The sequence below is a fragment of the Tachysurus fulvidraco genome, chromosome 23, assembly GCF_022655615.1.
Source record: "Tachysurus fulvidraco isolate hzauxx_2018 chromosome 23, HZAU_PFXX_2.0, whole genome shotgun sequence".
Classification (NCBI taxonomy): Eukaryota; Metazoa; Chordata; class Actinopteri; order Siluriformes; family Bagridae; genus Tachysurus; species Tachysurus fulvidraco.
In genome coordinates, this window is record NC_062540.1 from 2,884,299 (window position 1) to 2,904,961 (window position 20,663).

General features: G+C 40.9%; 2 protein-coding genes across 5 annotated transcripts in view; one reads left to right on the forward strand and one right to left on the reverse strand.

Annotated features, from left to right (window-relative positions):
- gpsm2l (G protein signaling modulator 2, like) overlaps nt 1–7,506 on the forward strand; it is a 24,809-nt gene extending 17,303 nt beyond the window's left edge. For all 3 annotated transcript variants that reach the window (XM_027145249.2, XM_027145247.2, XM_047806764.1), the window contains exons 5-14: nt 2,384–2,507; nt 2,596–2,711; nt 3,491–3,646; nt 4,249–4,357; nt 4,587–4,707; nt 5,065–5,141; nt 5,225–5,410; nt 5,599–5,755; nt 6,205–6,431; nt 6,688–7,506. In XM_027145249.2, coding sequence (XP_027001050.1) covers nt 2,384–2,507; nt 2,596–2,711; nt 3,491–3,646; nt 4,249–4,357; nt 4,587–4,707; nt 5,065–5,141; nt 5,225–5,410; nt 5,599–5,755; nt 6,205–6,431; nt 6,688–6,861 — 1,447 coding nt within the window. In that variant the 3' untranslated portion in view covers nt 6,862–7,506. The remainder of the gene's footprint in view (nt 1–2,383; nt 2,508–2,595; nt 2,712–3,490; nt 3,647–4,248; nt 4,358–4,586; nt 4,708–5,064; nt 5,142–5,224; nt 5,411–5,598; nt 5,756–6,204; nt 6,432–6,687) is intronic.
- Nucleotides 7,507–7,619: 113 nt separating this feature from the next.
- On the reverse strand, nt 7,620–19,074 carry abcg2a (ATP-binding cassette, sub-family G (WHITE), member 2a). Of its 2 annotated transcripts, none has more exons than XM_047806766.1 (15): nt 18,659–19,074; nt 16,401–16,550; nt 13,379–13,438; nt 13,167–13,281; nt 12,619–12,771; nt 12,174–12,331; nt 11,810–12,063; nt 11,465–11,706; nt 10,564–10,646; nt 9,909–9,998; nt 9,476–9,600; nt 8,805–8,959; nt 8,628–8,717; nt 8,231–8,319; nt 7,620–8,121 (listed from the first exon to the last, which is right to left on the reverse strand). In XM_047806766.1, the coding sequence occupies exons 2-15, from the start codon at nt 16,547–16,549 to the stop codon at nt 7,971–7,973; spliced, it is 1,914 nt and encodes a 637-aa protein (XP_047662722.1). In that variant the 5' UTR covers nt 16,550; nt 18,659–19,074; the 3' UTR covers nt 7,620–7,970. The 2 variants fall into 2 exon arrangements, with proteins under 2 accessions (XP_047662722.1, XP_047662721.1); XM_047806765.1 differs by having other exon boundaries at nt 11,465–11,709.
- Between the last annotated feature and the right edge of the window lie 1,589 nt (nt 19,075–20,663).

Below are 20,663 nucleotides of genomic sequence, written 5' to 3' on the forward strand. Positions count from 1 at the left end.
CGATGGTGTGTGTGTGTACACGATGGTGTGTGTGTGTGTACACGATGGTGTGTGTGTGTGTGTGTGTACACGATGGTGTGTGTGTGTGTGTGTGTGTGTGTGTACACGATGGTGTGTGTGTGTGTGTACACGATGGTGTCTGTGTGTGTGTGTGTATAGACGATGGTGTGTGTGTGTGTACACGATGGTGTGTGTGTGTGTACACGATGGTGTGTGTGTGTGTGTGTGTGTACACGATGGTGTGTGTGTGTGTGTGTACACGATGGTGTGTGTGTGTGTGTTTGGGGGAACACGATGGTGTGTGTGTGTGTGTGTGTGTGTGTACACGATGGTGTGTGTGTGTGTGTGTGTGTGTGTACACGATGGTGTGTGTGTGTGTGTGTGTGTGTGTGTACACGATGGTGTGTGTGTACACGATGGGGTGTGTACACGATGGTGTGTGTGTGTGTACACGATGGGGTGTGTGTGTGTACACGATGGGGTGTGTACACGATGGTGTGTGTGTGCTTAAACATAACCGATAACAAACTATTTTCACAATAAAAGGATAAAAAGTCTGATCAATTGTAACCATTGACAGCTTGCTGTGGTATAAGAGAAATAAAGCCCTGCTGTGGGGCACTCGGCTTCCCCAGCTGTCGATTGTTTTCCTAAAACAGCAGGAAAATCTTTCCTATGAATGAAAATCAGAGAGAAAATCTCAACTGGTTCAGTGATTTAATGTAAGGAAGCCATTAGTACTGTCTTAATTAAGGAGTTATGTCTATATCACAGGCTTGAGCTCTTAATCCAGACATGATCTTAGCCACACACACACACACACACACACGTTAAAACATGAAACAGTCCCCTTTGAGCCGTGTGTAGATTTGGCAGCGCTGAACTGCTTTCAAATGACTCGTACTTGAGCGTTTTTGACTGCTCGTAAATTTCGGAGCTCACAGTATAAATCCCACAACATATTTTCTAGCTGTGTCATGATGGGAAACACATGGTGCGTGACGACACAGCGTGACAAATCGGCCGAAATCAAACCGCTAACGTTATACTGCACTGAAAAGAAGCTCTGTAATAGGAATCGTTTAAGAAGAAAGCCTTAATATTCGACTCTAACCACTTGTAGACGTTTCTCTCTCCAGATACCTTTACATTCACCATTAAACCTTCTAAAACACAATTTTGTCATATCAAAAAGTTTGTTGTTTCGTGATCGAGCAACAATTTTTAGACTATTTTGAGGCATTATTCGTTTCTTAATAAATTCATTAAAAGAGTGGTTTGCGACTTCTGCTGGATGCGACGTGAAGCAGTTTAACGTTGCAGTGTAACACGATCCCTAACTGGATCCCTTTATAAAACGATACAGTTTTCGTTCAGGATGGGCGGATTCATTTCTGGCCCAGAAAAGAAGAAGGAAGATGCAGAAATGAATAAACTAAGGGCCTATCTGGTTCCAATAGCTAACTGGTATGTTTAAACTGTTCCATTTACATCAGGCCACATAAACGCGTCTCGGCGAATCGGATATCGAGCCGATCTTTCTACTCCCGCCCAAAATGCAAATATATTTGACCTCATTTTTCCAGGGAAATTAAAATGGAACACACTTTGGCGTACGCGGTTTTCAGAACGCAATCGAAAAGAAGACGAAAAAACTCGTCATGACGGTTATGCTACAAAAAAAACAGCATTTACTGTTTGCTGCGTTGTCGCTGGCGACAGCAACGCGTTTTGAGACCCAACGAGTACTTCCGTTTGAACAACCACATTCATTTACACCTGTTTTGTTTCATCTGAAATGTATAAATTATATCTGTCTCGGAAACGTCTTGGAGGGCATTTAGACCTGGTCTTTTCACGATCGGATAGCCATCGGATCACAGAAAACGCACGAAGCGTCTAGATCAATTCTACAGAAATGTTGCAAATTGAGTTTGCTTGAACATTATACGATTATACTGTAGGTCCAAAAACACTCAAAGCACACGTCACATCTTTAATTTGCTCATTAAAAGACTATTAAGCTGAATTTGTCAATGGTGACACTTTTTATCCATTTATATTTACAGTTTATGTTGTGCGATGTCCAACAAAACATCATCTCACTTACCTTGTAGCAGCAATAAACATCCTTCCCTCACCAGACTTTTTTTTTTTCCTCTTTAGTAAAGTTAACAAGTCGTCCCCTTATATGTAGATTGTCTACCGTGGAAGTTCTTACTATAAGGAACGATAACGATTTTGCCAGCTCCTGACCAATCAGAATCAAGCATTCATCCATGCCGCTGTATATGGAGTTGTGATGACGTGACCAGTCCGAGTTCTGCGACCGTTATCACAAGCTGTTATACAGAAACGTCCCGTGTGGTTTTTTTTTTTTTAGAGCGAATCTGTCCATCGTGAAAGAGATGGGGGATCGAGCAGCACAAGGACGGACGTACGGCAACCTGGGGAACACTCACTACCTGCTGGGGAACTTTGAGAATGCCGTGCTGGCTCACGAGCAGGTACGAGCGTCCGGTGCATTTGTGACTAAGTTTAAGTGAAATCAAATCCTCGTATAAAACTACACTGAGATTTGGTTTGCGTTCACAGCGTCTCCTCATCGCTAAGGAGTTCGGAGACCGAGCTGCAGAGAGGAGAGCTTACTGTAACCTGGGAAACGCTTATATCTTCCTGGGCCAGTTTGAGGTGGCAGCTGAAAACTACAAGCAAGTTTAATGCTCTTAATCTCGAATAATTTTCTACTACTGAAAGTAATTTTGAGAAATGGTTAAAACGACTGATTAAAACGTTATTTATTTATTTATTTATTTCCTGTATGTTCGATCATAGGGGTATTTTTTTTGGTGTGGAGAAAAATGTTTTTTCCTGGAACGTTTTTGCTGATATGAAAAACAAAAAGACAAAAATCAGCTGACATGCTGTTTTGTCCCCGCGTCAGTAAATGTATCACTCCGATGAGAACAAGAACAAGCTAAAGGTGTAACTCTGGTGATGTTACAGTTTTGTGTATCACAGAAACAAAGAAGAAGAAAAAAATCAGCACATTTACAGCATTTGGCAGACGCCATTATCCAGAGCGACGTACATAAGTGCTTAAATCTCTAACATTGAATACATTAATGCTGGTTCACTAGGTTACGTACTTAAGCACATGATGAGCATCCTTATGTTACACTAGTGAGTCTGGAGACACACACACAGACAGACAGACACACACACAGACAGACACACACACACACACACACAGACAGACAGACACACAGACAGACACTGTTGTATATAAGTCAGTTAAGATAGTAAGTGATAGTTAGTTAGATAGATTGCTAGCCAATGCTCCATGCTGTCTGGTATCTCTGTTTTAAAGCATTACTGTTGTTTGGGAACTCCATCAGCTCTGATATTGTGTGTGTGTGTGTGTGTGTGTGTGTGTGTGTGTCTGTCTGTGTGTGTGCGCGCGCGCGCGTGTGTGTGTGTTTTTCCACAGACGCACATTACAGTTGGCTCGTCAGCTGAGGGACCGGGCGGTAGAGGCTCAGGCCTGTTACAGTTTGGGCAACACCTACACACTGCTACAGGACTACGAGAGAGCCATCGACTACCACCTCAAACATCTCATCATCGCTCAGGACCTCAAAGACAGGTACACACACACACACACGATCCTGAACTGTGTACTAAATTATAGCAGAGGTAATATTATGACAGAATGAAATTATTTTTTAAGTTATTCGTTCATGTAGTTTTAAGATTCAGTTTACATCTGAAATCTGTACATGTAAAAAAAAATCCAATATAAAAGATGAAGGTAGAGGAATGTCGCTAATTTGCTGTGACTGTGTTTCATGGCACTGTTAAGTTGGTAAAACGTAATGCAGTGTGGCCAATAATCGAGATCTATGTAATTCTGTTCTCACTAACTCTCAAAGGTGCCAATACTTTTGGAGCCGAGTGTACCGTATAGAAACACAAGACGTCACAATGCACACCTGCTGCTTCTGATTTAAAGAACGCTGGTTTTGTCGAAACAAAGTTGTATGTAAATAGAACAGAAAGAAAAACAAGTAGTGAATAAAAATAAATCTGGATTCAAGGACCACAAATTGGCCAAAATAAAAAGCAAAACCACCAACTCTGACACACACAGAGTTTTGTTCATTTCCTTTTCTTTGTTCCTTTCTCCCTCTCTCACTCTGTGTGTGTGTGTGTGTGTGTGTGTGTGTGTGTGTGTGTGTGTGTGTGTAGGATAGGAGAAGGGAGAGCTTGCTGGAGTTTAGGGAACGCCCACACGGCTCTCGGAAACCATGAACAGGCCTTACAATATGCTGAGAAACATCTGGAGATTTCCAAAGAGGTGTGTGTGTGTGTGTTGTAATTCCAGCCTTGGCCTTAATGGGAGATAAGAGGAATTGGATTGCACAGGAAATTCTTTACCCTCCTGTTAGTCCAACTGGGAGATACACACTGTCTGTGCTCCTGCATTTATCAGCACCATTTTTTATCTGCTTGTGCATTGCAAACTGTGTGTGTGTGTGTCTGTGTCTGTGTGCGTGTGTGTGTGTGCGCACGCGCGCGCGCGTCAGATTGGAGACCGTAGCGGTGAGCTGACAGCCAGAATGAATGTTTCAGACCTGCAGCTGGTGTTGGGTCTGAATCAGAACCATAGCATGAGCCACACAGATGACCACATGGACAGTCCAACAGGTAACACTCGTCCAACACACTCGTCTGTCCCTCTGTCCTCCAGCATTAAATTTTACACCCCTCTGTGTGTCCTTTCCTATTCTGCTCATTGTGTCTCCCAACACAGGGTGTTGTACACGGGCACCAGATCTGTTTAGAATCCACACTTCTCTGCTTTGTTGCATTTAATTAATTAAAATAAAATAAAGTTTTTTTTTTCTTTCCAATTTTGGGTCATGTAAATAAAGTCAGCTAAATTCACTTGTGGTTAAACACAAAGGGGGGTGTGTGTGTGTGTGTGTGTGTGTGTCAGGATTGGACAGAGCAACGGTATAAATGTATATTTGAATGGACAAAGTGAATTTTTTTACTTTGCAGGAACGAAACCCAGGTCAGGACGGAGACACAGCATGGAGAACATGGAACTCATGAAACTTAGTCAAGACAAGGACACTGTAAGTCACATACACACACACACACACACACGTACACACCACACCAATTCTATTCACACTTGACACATGTCCCTGTTACATAGGGGCCAGCGAGCGATGAGGATGTCTCCCCAAAGCAGTCCAAAATCTCCCCCATAGCCAAGACGTCGTCCAAACTTTTCTTCATCACTCGCTTTAAGGGGAAGAAACCGAAAGCCAACGGAGCGAGTCTGACTAAAACGCCCCAGAGCCCGACCCGCGCTCCTCGCATGCCCGAGCTGGATCCCAAGGTATTTACTCATTCATTCCTGTAATACAGACGTCAGTCAGTACTGGTTTAACTGGGAGTTCACGTCGCTCGTCAGTGTGATCATCATTTCATCTGATAACCGAATCATGAATTTAGATTCCTTTATTATTTCCGTTCATGTGTAGAAGAAAAATTGAGTAATAAATGTGACGACATCCTTTCCCACAGTACGCTCCGGACACTCTGGGAGACGAGGGCTTCTTCGATCTGCTCACTCGCTTTCAGGGAAACCGCATGGACGACCAGAGGTGCTCCTTACAGGGCGGCTTGAGCCGTGGTTCCTCCCCCTCCCCTTGTGACACCCCACCCGTAGCTGTGAGGAAACGTGAGTTAGCCCCTCCTCTTGTGTGGTGTGGTGTGATTTAGTATCTCAGATTTGCTTAAGTGGTTTCTGGTAATGTACAACAATAACACAATCTTCATTCATTTATTTATTTATTGCTTCACTGAATTATCATTAACACAAATGTTAAACTCGAGAAGGCGGCGCAGCCTCAGGAGCCGGAATAAGATGTTAGAAGTATTTTAGATGATATTTATTTATTTATTGACCCAAAACTAGCCCTGGCTCCTGAGCTAAGCTTTTTTTTTTTTGTTTACGACTTGAATTTGACCTTTACTGAAATCAATTAATCTAGTAAATGTAAATCCTAGAACCGAGATGTCCACTTGTCTAAAGTAACACGTCAGTACATCCAGGTAAAAAGCCGTGTCCTTTGGGACTTGTTTTACACACACACCCTTCACTTTTATTTGTTTGTTTATTTCATTCAGCTATTTCTGCGTCCGAAGAGGCGGCTTCGGCTCAGCCGGGCCACTTCCTGGACTTGTTGGCCAGCTCTCAAGGCCGGAGGCTGGACGAGCAGCGTGTGAGCATGGGGCCACTGCCAGGTTTACTGCTGGACCAGAACAACAGCCAGGCCATGCTGAGTCAGCTCATCGCCAGCGCTGACAGCAAGGAGCCAGACGACGACTTCTTCGACATTCTTATTAAGTGCCAGGTCAGCCGTTCAAACCAAAACACACACACACACACAGCTGAAGTGTTATTTCATCTCGAAGAGGGTTAAAATGTAAAGCTGATTTAATTCTAGCAGCTTTGGAGTACTTTTCCTGATTTAAAGAGAGATGGAGAATGAAGCAGCTGGATTTCATGATTGTACACAGAGATGCGCTTGAGCACAAGTGATCCGTCGCTGATAGATCCCACAATTCACCAGATCTTCAGTGATAACTAAAAAAAAAATGTCTTCCCAGGGTTCCCGACTTGACGACCAGAGATGCGCTCCTCCTCCTCCCCCGACACGAGGACCCACCGTCCCGGATGAAGATTTTTTCAGCCTCATCCTGCGCTCGCAGGCCAAACGCATGGATGAACAGCGCGTCAATCTGCCCTCCGACCCCGGACCTACACCGCTAAACCCTGACTGACGCCACACACCAGCACCAGACTTCGGAGACGTGTGAAGTCACCCAGATCTTTCCAACCAGCAGAAAACGAGCCCTGTTCATCTCCCGCAAAAAAAAACCCAAAACACAAGTCGTCTCCAACGTGGAGTTGTGGCGTCTCGGTCAGTTCTGTCTCACTATATAAACATGAAGGAGCGTTAAAGGACGTCTCGGTACAGCTGAAGGTCACTTCTACATGGCAAACCGTGAAAGCAGCTAAATGTAGCTAGGTCTAGTTTCAGTGTGTGTTTCTGCTCTACAGCATCAGTGGGCAACTTCAACATTTAATACAAATGACTTGGGACGTATTCAGGATCAGGACGACGTCGACGTCTGCCTCAGGGTTCCGATTTTATACACTGACTTTGATCTTGTTCATCTCTGACTCTCCTGCTGGGTTCCTGACTGTCGTGGAGGACGGAAAATGACATCCGTTTGTTTCTGTTTGTTATGCAAGTCTGTATGAACAGTTACAGTTCATGGAGTTTTTTTTTTTATTAGAAACAGGAATCAGGTACTTGAAAAGACTTTTTTTTTTCTTTAGTGAGAAACTAATTGCTATTGAGTTGCTTTTCTGTTTTTGCATCGTATTTTACGTGACACCGAAAATAAAATACAAACTTTTAATCCAGACTTTCTCCTTCTCGACCACAGGTGGCGCTATCGCACAACAAATACACTTTTTCGATCTTAAAGCCTTGATGCGTTTTAACTGCACACGGGAGAGATAACGACAGTCAAACATTGCAAAAAAAAAAATTTATTACAATAATCACAACTGTAATGTTTCCTTCATATAAAATGTTATTTTTTTTTTTAAGGGTTTAATTCCCAACAGCAATCCAAGACTGGCTAGTGTTCAGGGTTTTTGTTCGATACAGCGGCAGATTTGAGCTGGAATTACACACACAAAACCCCTGCACTTTTGTGTAGTATGTTTATGTAGAAATATGAGGGAAAACTTGTGTAGCTATGAGGAACGTTTAAACAACCTGTTTCCTGAAATGGTTATAAATAAGGAAAATCTGGTAACGAAGGGGAGGAGTCAGGAGGAGGAGCTAGCGAAGCACCAAATGGGTGTGGGGGTGTGTCTATGTAAATTTTTTGATTAATCGCAGTTTCAGGTATGCAATACACAGGAATATGACTTGCATGCAGGCCAGAGCCACGATATTCTGCCACATGCCCCAGGTGGAGTAATCGATACCCTGCTCCGTCAGAAATTCCTCTCCAGTCGTCGAGCTGGAACGAACGAGTCGTGTTGTACGTTAGAAAGTGAACTGAAGGTTTTAAATCGATTTCTGTAGTTTCCTGTGTTTTATACTAAAATGCGAGTGGTGTCGGTACTTACTTGGGGAATACGGTAAAGTTGAAGCCAGGATGCAGATTCAGAGGAGGATTATGGAATTTCAGCCCAACAAACTCATTCACCAGGAGACCCTGAACATCATCATACAGTTAAATAGACAGTCTGGTCAAAATGGTGAATTAAAAATCTCTCTACTGATGTCTTTAGCAGTCCTGCAGTCGTGTTTGTCGTATTTGTAGCGAGATTTCCTGTTTTGAAAACTGGAGGGAAATCCTGAAAGAAACCCTTCCTGATTACAACAGCTGATTGTTTTTCATCGTGTGGCTCAAATTTAATCCGATCGCAAACAGAATTAAGATACTGCTGCCTTCGGAGAACAGAAAAGTTGCATAGTTAATTTAGAACCCTGTGTGTGTGGTGGAGCTGGTTGCTGACTTACGGTAAGGCCATAGCGTGGAATGCTGAAGTATTTGAGCCAGCTGAGCCAGTCAGCGATGCTCGGCAAATTCACCAACAGCCCTGAGAAAATCTAAAGAAATCACACACACACACATCTATTGACTCTTGGGTGATGTACCACACACTCCTCCCGCACAAGCGTGACCAGCTTTCTTACCATCATGAAGACGAAGGTGATGGTCATGTAGATGTTAGCGATGGCCACTACATTCTGATCAGCAGAGATGGCCATCACCATGGACGTGGCCGTGTACGCCGTCATGGCCACAGTGAACATGAAGAAAAAAAATGGCCCAACATCAGATTTAAACCCTGGAGATTTAAAGCAGAAGAGAAATCCTTTAAGAGCTTAATGATATATGAATGTGGTTAAACATGCAGCGTTTAAATCAATCCGTCATTCAACCTGTTCAAATTGAACAATAAACTAAAGGCCATTAACTCAAACAAAAGCACAAACGATACACAATTCTTCATTAATAAACTAAAAAAAAAACCTTGTTTGTTTCAAATAAAATTCTAAACAAATTTCTTTTGTCTTATTTTACATTTTATTTATCATTATGGAAAAATCATACTTGAGCCAATTAATCAGGTCTTTATCGATTAATTCACATGAACAGATTTACTGAAGTGTGTGTGTGTGTGTTTACATCTTTGTGGGGACTCTGGAATGGTCTTCAAATGAAATGCATATATTATACATATATAAATATTTTTGTTTAGTTACTGAGGTTGTATAAAATAAATTATTAGCTGCAATAATAGTCATTTGAAGGATAGTGTGTGATGTGTATGTGATGTGTGTGTGGTGTGTATGCGTGTTACCAATCATCCAGTAGGCCACTAAGCTGAAGATGATGGCTGGAACTGTGCGTAGTACGAGAATATCTGAGAGCATCTTGCACAGGAAATACACCGACACTCTGTAATAACCGCTAACATACTCGTGTCTGTACGGGAAGAGGGAAAACAAGGGCGTTCATACGGATGTGCTTTAACCTCTACGTTAAACTCACATTGTTACTTGCTTTGAGGCTAAATGTACAGGACGTTTATAGCTACCAGTTTAGCATCGTGTCGGTTCATGTTAACACGCTTATTATTTACCTACTGAACATTAAGGAGGTAAGTGGCTCGGTATCTAATGTCCACCAGCACAGACGCTGGACCTCCGAGCTGCTTGTACTGCTTCTGTATTTCTAATACAATTTACATTTAAAAAAAAAAAAAAAAAGGTGTCTGCTTTTTCTCCACTCACAGGAAGAGTTTGCGCTCTGTGATGAAGAGTTCGGCGGAGGACAGCGAGCCGAAACACTGGTTGGTAGTGATGAAGAACAAGGCACCCATCCTGTTAGTACACACACACACACACACACACACACACACACACACACACACGTTAAGTCAGGGTATGCAAATTGAAGATAATTTGTGCCGAATTGTGCCGGAAGAGAATTCGATTGCATTTCTAATGGCTTACTGATCTTTTTTTTCCCACCCAAGTAGTTAATAAACATTCACCAGATGATAAAACAGACGTAATTCACATGAACAAATCAAAATATTTTTCAAGACAGGAGAAAGTGGGTGGGGCTTCATAGAAGAGCGCTCAAACCACCCGTCAATCATTCATTTAGCATTTAGCAGACACTCTTATCCAGAGTGACTTACATTTTTATTTCAGTTTATACACCTGAGCAATTAAGGGTTAAGGGCCTTGCTCAGGGGCCCTGCAGTGGCAACTTGGTGGACCTGGGATTCGAACTAATGACCTTCCAATCAGTAGTCGAACTCCTTAACCACATCCTACATCATTCCTGATTCATGTGGCGACTTGTCATTGTAATGAAATGTACAGATAACCTGAGTGAACACACACACACGTCTATGTCTCGCTGTTTCATTTTTCTCACCTGTTCTGGATTCCGCTTGAATTTTCTGACACACCAAAAAAGATGGCACCAACAATCAAGGCTAAGAAAACTGTTACACCGACCTGAGAAGAGAAACAGGCAAATGAAAAGGGCATCGATTAATTTACAGTGTGTTCTCTCTCTCTCACACACACACACACACACACACACACACACTATGTAGAACAAGTTCCAGCAGGTGAAAGACATCAAAATCATTTTTTCAAGATCAACATCTGCATTCCTTTTCTGAAGAGAACAAATCTGTCCCAGACACCCGTAGGAGGCTCCCTGCAAAACAGTATCTCGATAAAATCTACATCACGTGACTCGTCTTTCTGCTGGATTAAGTCAGAACGTAATTAGTTTCTTGTGCTACATCCTGACACCAAGCAGTTTTACTGTTCCCACTGATAAACGTTACGGTACTGAAGTGTTTAACTCCTCACATCGTTTATGAACAATTCGATGTTTTCAGAAATGTCGCTTTTTGTACCTTTATAGTTGCTTTTAATGTAACGTACGTGGCACAAGTTGGCCATTAGGTTACAGCAACTATTTTTTAAAAGAAACAAGATAAACAACATAACAGGTTTATTCTGTTACAGAGAAAGTACGAAATGACGGAAACCCGTCCAAAACGATGACACTACAGACTCCTTCCAAATACCAGAAACAATTCTACATTTCTTTCTTCTCATATGTCTGTTATTAGGCCGAGATTGAGATCATTCACCGCACCACTTCCTGTGTACGAGCTGTTGCTATAGTAACGATAACATATCGGGTTAAGGTTGAGATCATTAATTCGCTAAGCGCTTTTATCCAAATCCTTCTGGAATCCAGACTCTTCCTTTTCTGTATCTAGATATTCATTTGATTATAGACACTTTCTAAAAACCTGAGCGAAGGAGGTCTGTGGGTTGAGCATCAGGTTGCGGAATGTCCTCTTCAGAACCCATTTGAACTGGTGGCAGAAGGACGTGTTGTAGGTGATGGTGCGTGATTTGGGCCGGTTGTCGTAATTTTGTCCCTGTGTGATCTGCTCCAACTCCTCTCTGGTCTGCTTGTAATAAGACCACTGCTTGTACTCCTGCACCAGATGCTCCTCGATGGTCGATGCGTCTTGCTTTTGATCCAGCTCTGCTAAAAACACACATATATTAAGCACGTTTATTCTTTAAGCAGTGTGCGTGTGCGTGTGTGTGTGTGTGTGTGTGTGTGTGTGCGCGTGTATGATATAAACCTGGATTATCCTCTAGTTTGTTCTGAGACATTGCAGAATAATCTCCATTAATGACATCCAGGAAGAAGTCAGCGGGGTTGTTATGGGCTTCACAGGTGAAACCGATGTCGCTAAAGTATTCCAGTGCGCTCTGAGCAGGCCCGTGGTAAACCTGCCTGCCTGAAACCAGCAGGGTGAGTGAGTCGAACAGCCGGTAAATGGAGTAACGTGGCTGGTGGATTGAGAGGATGATGGTCCGGCCGTGATTTGACATCCTGTAAACACGCAGCACAGCAGGAGGGTCTCTCGTATTATGATTACAGACTTCTGCTGTAGAGGACTTGTGTGTGTGTGTGTGTGTGTGTTTTTGTGAGTGTGTGTGTACCTCTTCAGCAGTGACAGTACAGAGTTAGCCGTGCTAGCGTCCAGTCCGGTCGTCGGCTCATCCAGGAAGAGGACAGACGGATCGATGATGAGCTCCATGCCGATGTTGGTCCTCTTTCTCTCACCTCCTGAAATCCCACGAATCAGCTGTGTGCCAACCTGTTAAACAGCCAATCAGAGAGAGAGACTGACAGTCAAAGTCCCACCTCATCAACAATAAAATACATAGTGTGTAAAATATAGTGGGCTTAACTGCTCCGTTTGATTGGAATCACTGCTTTATACAAGTCTGTATAATTCTGCACACATGGATGTGTGTGTGTGTGTCTCGTGTGTCAATCTCCAACCATGAGTCAGAGTTCTGTTTTCTGTCGTTTCCTATACGCTGACTTTGTCTAATTGTGTGTGTGTGTGTGTGTGTGTGTGTGTGTGTGTGTGTGTCCTACCCGTGAGTCAGCTACTTTAGTCAGCCCGAGCTCTTCAATCAGTCGCTGCACTTTCTCCTCCTTCTCTTTCTGACTAATGGACCTTGGGAGCCTTAACGCTGCAGAGAAGCGCAGATTCTCCCTCACTGTCAGTGTTCCCATCACCACATCATCCTGCACACACACACACACACACACACACACACACACACACACACACAGACACATCAATTATTAAAAAAAAAGTTGGACATGCTTTTTCACAGCTAGCTGGCTAACACTGCTTCAGCATGATCAGGTCTTACTGTGTCTTAATGATCATTTGCTTAGTCATGGTGTGTATTCATGTGTCATGACTGCGAAAAACACTCAGCATTTTCTGGTGTATTGTGTAATACATGACAAGATGTTATTGACACAGATGGGTGAGTCAGTGTGAGAAAGAAAGAAGTGAGATGCTGAGTGCTGGAACATTATAAGGATGTGATACTGCATTTGTGTGTGTGGTGGGGGGAGTAAGAAAAAGAAAGAAAGAGTGTGTGAGTGAGTGAGTGTGTGGACACATGTACCTGCACTACATATCCAGACAGACATTTAAAGTTGGGTGGCTGTGGTGCTCCATCTATCAGCACCTCTCCAGTCAATCCATTTGGATCTTTTCTTGCTGCCAGTACATCTAAAAAACTACACAAACACACATCAGTGCCAGAACAAAACTCCACCCCTATCAGCAAACCGAACTGCTCATCACACACACACAAACACGTAGGTAAGGGCTTACGATGACTTTCCGCTCCCGGTGGCTCCTAATATGGCGTTCAGTCCAGGCTTCATAATTCCACTAGATGAAGAAAACCCACAAAAAACACAAACAAGCATCATCAGTCATCATATTCACCACTTTCCTGAAGGTCAGAGTGACCGGTCCATCTCAGACATGTTCATGATCTCATCTTCTACATCTTCAGCTGTCTTGAGTACCGTAATGTCTAAGAGATAAACTGTTAATCACAGCATTGCCGCAGTCCTACAAGCAAAACTGCTGGGTTTTTTTTACATAAGTTTTTGGAGCCCTAAAAATCTTAATCGATATCAGATGCGGGTAAATATATAAAAAGTTGGATATAAAACAATATATACACCACTTCGCTTAGATACTTCAAAGGTTCTGAAAAAAACACACACACACAAAAAAGAGACACTGCATGGTGGAAGATGTAAACAAGGTGAGCGGTAATTTTCAAAGTTAAAAAAAAAAAAAGTGTGTGTGGATTATCTGTGTGTAATCTACTGCATCTCTGTTAGTAGTCTGAGGCTTCGCCAGCATGATGGTGATTTATCCTGAGATCGTTCTGCCACTCACAGCTATAGCATGACATACTGATATGGACCTTTACACCACAAAAGAAAAAGCACATCATGACCATTCGTCATACTATAATAACCCCCCCCACACACACAACATTCTAGCAAGTTCTCTCAGTAAATATAATTTTATTAAAACAATAAATTTATTCAAGGCTTGTAGCTGTACTGAACAGAAGAGAGAATATGAAGATATGAGAAGAAAACAAGCGAAATTATTTTCGTCATTATACCGGTTATATTCTGTAACCTAAATGAAGTTTATGAATCTAAAAACATCTCACACTTCTCTACTGATTTTGTGCGATAAGTCATTAGTAATAGTTTTTTCTTTCTCTCTAAAACTATAATTAGAGAAATTCATTCACTTTCAAAATATAGATGACGACATCATTAAGCCACAGCGATCCTCCAGAGTAAAGTTGCTTTGATAAATTAATGAATTAATCTGCATAAAGTGAGTTTTGGTACCTTCGATATTTTTAACTTCAAGATTTGTTTTATTTTAGACTTTTACATCAAAATCTACTAAAAGTCTAGCATAAATGTTCGATTTATTAACCTTTCTACTGTAGGAAACCAAAAAGCGAGAAATTCTTCTACAAATTTACATTATAAAAATACTTTATAATGTAAATATTTTTTATAAAAATTATGTTGGGCTTCTGAAATTTCTACCAAAATTAAAATCTAAGCTTATAATATTACTCATTAAGCCTCAATTCTGCCCAAATGACAGAAAAGATGTTAGCTGTTGATGTTAAGTTGTAAACTGAATGCAATTCGTTAAAATTCATACAGAAATAGACTTAACATAAACTGACTGTTGACACAATCGGCTGAGACCTGATAAAGCTACTCGAGTTACTGTTTTATCTGAAAGGCCTGATGTTGTTTAATGCCTTGTCATGAAGACCAGTTCAAGGTCAGTGACCTTCTAAATCAACCAACTGTGCTCACACACACATCCCAGTTTTACTAACCTGAGGACTTCTCAAACATGATTAATGAGCATCTAACTCTGACATTAACCCCAGTAACAAAAAAGTATTTTACATGTTTTAATAAATAAAACCGTACTGTAGCTCCATTATATGGACTAGCTAAATGTCCGCACAAGGTCAAATTAAATAAAAGTTGTTATGTAAGTCCAAAGATTGTATAATGGTTCATCCTTCTCACTACGCATGCACAGCTAAACAATAAAGTGAGTGTGTATATATGTGTGTGTGTACTGCCTGTTTTATTGAAGTTTAAACACTTTATATAACACTCAGCTGGAGAATTTCCATTTTCTATTGTTTGATTTTATCTTTTGTGCAACTAGAAAAAATATACAATCACCGGTATGTGTGTATGTTTTAATTTTTTTGTATTGTGTGTGGACACCTGAATAAGCAACAGTGTGTAACAACTGTTTTCTGACTGTGAGCGTCTGTAAGACTGTGTGTAGAGTCACGTCTCATTCAGCCTTTGTACAACTATTTATACACAATGCTCTTTCCCCCAGTGTCCCTTTTTACACAAATTTGGGACCAGACCCTGCCTCACATCTGTTTTACACACAGACACACACACACACACACACACACACACACACACACACACACACACACACACACGGTACAAGTTTATACATCAAAACCTTAAATGAAACTGCTGTGTTTTTTGGTCCTATATATAAACATCATTACTCCAGTGCATAACAGTCTTCATTACTTTACCAGTTAGCACAACAGTCTTCATTACTTTACCTCAGTTAGCACAACAGGCCTACATTTACAGGGTTTAGCAGACACTCAGTGACTTACATTTTTTATTTCAGTCTTCATTACTTTAACCCAGTTAGCACAACAGCCTTCATTATTTTACCTCAGTTAGCAATGTAGCCTTTATTACTTTACCTGAGTTAGCAATGTAGCCTTTATTACATTTACCACAGTTAGCAATGTAGCCTTCATTACTTTACCTCAGTTAGCACAACAGCCTTCATTACTTTACCAGGGTTAGCAATGTTGCCTTTATTACTTTACCTCAGTTAGAAATGTAGCCTTTATTACTTTACCACAGTTAACACTTATTTATTTAACTTTACCATGTGAACTGATTTCTCTGTAAAAAAAAACATGACTTCTGTCACCACCTTGTGAGGGTCATGTTGATAACAGAGCATGAAGGTGTGTCTGTGTCCTACAACCTGCTGCTTTCTGCTAGACCTTTACCTCAGATTCTCTCTAATCACACACGATAACGACAGCAATAAAAAGCTGCTTGTGACAGAACAATGGCATCATGATCCGGTCTCAAAGCTACAATAAACCCAGTACATAATGTTGTAAAAGCATTACAAGAGGATCTCAGAGGTCAGTTTAAGGATCTGAGGTTACACAACACAAAACAAGCATGTCTGATCGTTAGCCGTCTCAGCCTGAACTCACTTGAGGTCGATGAGGATGTTTTTCTGGGTCTTTTTGCGTTTGCAGAGAATCCCAGCCCTGACGTTGACGCTATAATGGATGTTGTGGAAGCTCACTGTAGCTCCATAGCCTCCTTTCTTCACACCATCCATGTTTCTGTTTTCTGGCATCCTGTGAAATGTAAAAAAACGATCCTCCTTAATATTTTAAAATTACACAGAAATGGGGGTGGGGGAAATTTGCCAAATCACACCATCAATGTGCGCTTGTTCCCTCAGGAAAACAGTAGCTAATTTACCTATTCAATAAGGAAAAGAAAAGTTTTATACTTTTTATCCATCTAGTTACATAACGTTCTGGCTCTCTATTGAATTTAATCAAACCAAAAATATGGCATGTAAGACTTCAGATGGAGAAAACTTTTACACTATATACAAGTTACACTATATACACTCAGCATACTCAGAATTTTGTCCATCTTTTCAACTAAATCAAATGCATTAAGTGTTTGGAGCTCTGTTTTGGAAAGAGAAAAGCTGACCCAGGATTGAGTTTAGAAAATTTTTAAATTTGACACCTGGCACTGACAGTGACCAACATTAAAGGAATAGTTTGGCATTGGTCTAGTGAAATGTCTTTCGCGTTAGAGCTACGACGTTAATCGAAATCTGTCCCCACAAAAAACAAGTGCAGCTATAAATAAATAGCTCAGCCATAAAGTGTAGCTCAGTGTAATGATTTGGGGCAGCCATGTTAGATAAACTTTATAACAGACCGTGAGAGTATGTCTTCTACTTGTCAGATCCATCCAATGAAGATCCTCTAATAATAATTACAACGTAATACTTAATATCAATAATCAACACGATCAGGACTTGAAAACAAGCTCACATTTTTCTTATTTTTGCAGTTTACATTTACGTCATACTACTTTGGGTGGAATTTTTTGAACCATCACTGTAGCAGCGTTCACACTCCGATATGAACCACAAAACTTTTCACACTGCCAGAACTTTGTGCTCTGCGTATGGTCATGATGGCACATCACATCACACCATGGAACAACATCTGCGACATTAACACTAAAGACGACGGCAAAACGTAAACACAGTCCAAGTTACGATTCTAACCCTGTCTTCCAGTACAAACAGGTTAGCTATTATATCAATACAATCAACCATAAAAAATTGATTTCTGTGGTGAACACAGAATTCCTGTAATAAGGAATTTGGTTTAAAATGTAACTTTTCCTGTGAGGCAAAATCATGTCAGAGTTCATGAAGTTACAAACCATCGAATCTGTAGACACCTTCAATAAGGTTTCATCTGATAACTTAAACACAAACTTTATAATGTAGTAATTTCCGGAAAATACGCCACATTTTGTGAATTTTGTGGAAACCCGACACCTTTATGATGATCTGGACCAGCGACTACCCCATCAAACCAACATCATGTGTCTGGTCTCATTAATGCTCTTCTAGCTGAATGAACACAAATCCCCAAAGACACAATCCAACATCTAGAAGAATGCTTTCCCTGAGGCATGAAGCTTATTAGGGAATAAATCTGGAATGGGATGTTCAGCTAGCACATACAAGTGGGTCTAATGGTCAGGTGTACACAAACATTTGGTCGAATAAACTCCATGAGCCGAGGTTCTCAACGTGGATCCCGAGGACAACCGAGGAATAGTTCATGCTTTTCTATTATTATATTCATTGCGTATTTATAGTTATTAACAAATTTTACTTCTTTTAACTATGTGAATCGAAAGGGTTTAGGTTAAGAAACTCAAAAACAAACTACTGTGTAAATAAATGTCAACAATCTATAAAAATAAGCTCAATAATACTGTAGATAAATAATACTGTAAGTAAAAAATTCAGTAGATAAACACTGTAAATAAATAATATTGTAAATAAAATACTGTAAATAAATAATACTGTAGATAAATAATACTATAAGTAAAAAAATTCAGTAGATTGAATGAAATAATACTGTAAATAAATAATACTGTAGATGAAATAATGATCTAATTTTTAACAGTTAAAAGTATGAAAACTTCTTCCCTACTTTTGGACAATCTTTTGTTTGCAAACATTAAAATCTAAGATGGAGCATAAAAAAAACACTGTAGATTTTCCCCCAGACATTTGTATAGCTAAGATATAACAATACAGCACTGTGACTTCCTCTGTGGCTTTTAACATAGAGTTTTAAAAAACTACAATAAACCGCTTGATAAAATGTTTTTGTTTGTTTGATTTTAAACTTACCTGATAGGTGTGAACGGCACGTGCAGCTGCTCCTCGCGCTCCTCCTGTAGGCTATAATCTTTAAAAAATCATAACGGTAACCTGAGCGCGCGCTTTACACAAACGCACGTGTCGCGCGAGACCTTCAGCTTCACACAATGTCTACCGTCGCCTATATATGTATATATATACAGATATATCGGAAGGCACGTGCTCAGGAAAAAGGAGGGATTAAATCATAGGTTTGATGTCATATGCAAATAAAGGTACAGCCTCCTATCTTGTGCCTTATATCGCACGTGCTGTTATAAAACGGGGAACGGGAGTTGACGGTGGTCTCTTGTATCAGCACGGCTCCAGTTTATGGTCTTTATTTGGCAGATTCGTTGTTACACAACCGGGTCAGGATGCGTGCATATGTGTGTGTGTGTGTGTGTGTGTTTACTCTACATGGACTCTGCTCTCATAAACCCTTATCAGCAGCTTCTGTTATTCAGAGTTACGTGATTGCATGAAGCTGCAGCACCAAATGGACGTAATGACGGTAATTAATTCCAGCTGAGACACCGGAGAGATCTTTACTACGCCTTTTCACGAGGAAGTAACGGATAGAATTAGACAGATTGAGCCCTCTGGTGTTCAAACAGTGCAAATGCATGCAGTAGATAATAAAAGTAGACTTGACCAGATGTTTCCATTGCTACAAACATGGAAGAGCCAGACAGACTTTCAGCATATGTTTTCAGACTTTATTGGGACTGTTGTGTGAAGGATTTTCTCCTTCTCTGCTCTTCACTTACACTAAACAGAGCTTTAACCACAGGGACCTCTAATATTTCATCTATGCTCTTTATGTACTGTTGGTGGAGCACTAATGCTACACCAGGAGATGGCAGTGAAGCGTCAAGTTTAAGTTCATGTGTCGATGTATGCAGAATAAATTAAGATTACTGAAGGTAGCTTGTGGATTTACATAGCTAGCGCTCTCACTCCATCCATCCATCCATCCATCTTGCTCCAACCATCTCTCTCCATCCATCCATCTTGCTCCAACCATCTCACTCTCTTCCTCCAGCTCTCGCTCCATCCATCTCTCTCTCTCTCCATCATCCATCTCCATTCATTTCTCGCTCCACCAGCTCTCTCCATCCATCCACTATGTTCATAATGAACGAGATATCACAAAAGCTACGAAGCAGAGCGAGTGTTGGAGTTTCCCCACAACAATAAATGTAACAAAATATACGGATTTAAAAAGAAATCATTTCAAAGTTGTTTTTTTAAAATAGCTGTGAAAAATGTTAAAAAATGTAAAAAGATGTGGTGTAAAATCTATGCCAAAATTTACTGTGCTATAAGAAACACTGCTGCTACTGGAGTAACTCTGCATCACATCATTATGTATCATGCTACAAATAACAGCCGGATCTTTTCTAGATCACTTTTCTTCTAATGTCCTGAAGATGAAGGTGAATCTTCAGTTCTCTTTTGGCGAGGTGGTGAAATCGACGTCTGGCGGTGCGAAATCATCAGCAGTTAAGGCCTTGTTTAGACTGTTTACAACACTGGAGACTTCTGTATATTCTCCAGTTTACAAAAGACAGGATCATGGTTCCTACTGAACCGAGGACAAGAAAGGACTTTCTGCGGTGTGACTACATGGTGATCAGCACTACATGGTGATCAGCATGCCTTACCTGTTATGCTTTAGAGTGCCATTACTAAATCCACAGCTCCAGGATCACTGCTTCAATCCTGAGCTTGGGAAACTGTATGTATAAGTAAAAACTCTCTCCATGTAAAAGCATACCTGTGGGTGAATCGGTGACTAAATTGCACCTCTAGATCCACCACAACCCTGACCAGTGAAAATCTTCAACCCTTCTCCTGGAGATCCGTCTTCCATCCGGTTCCAATACTTCCAATCAGAATTGGAAGTGAATTCTTCAGATCGTCAGGAAGCATCGGTGTTTCTTGGTTTGGTGACGACTCGACTGATCCACACGAAAGGGTTAAATATTCTCGG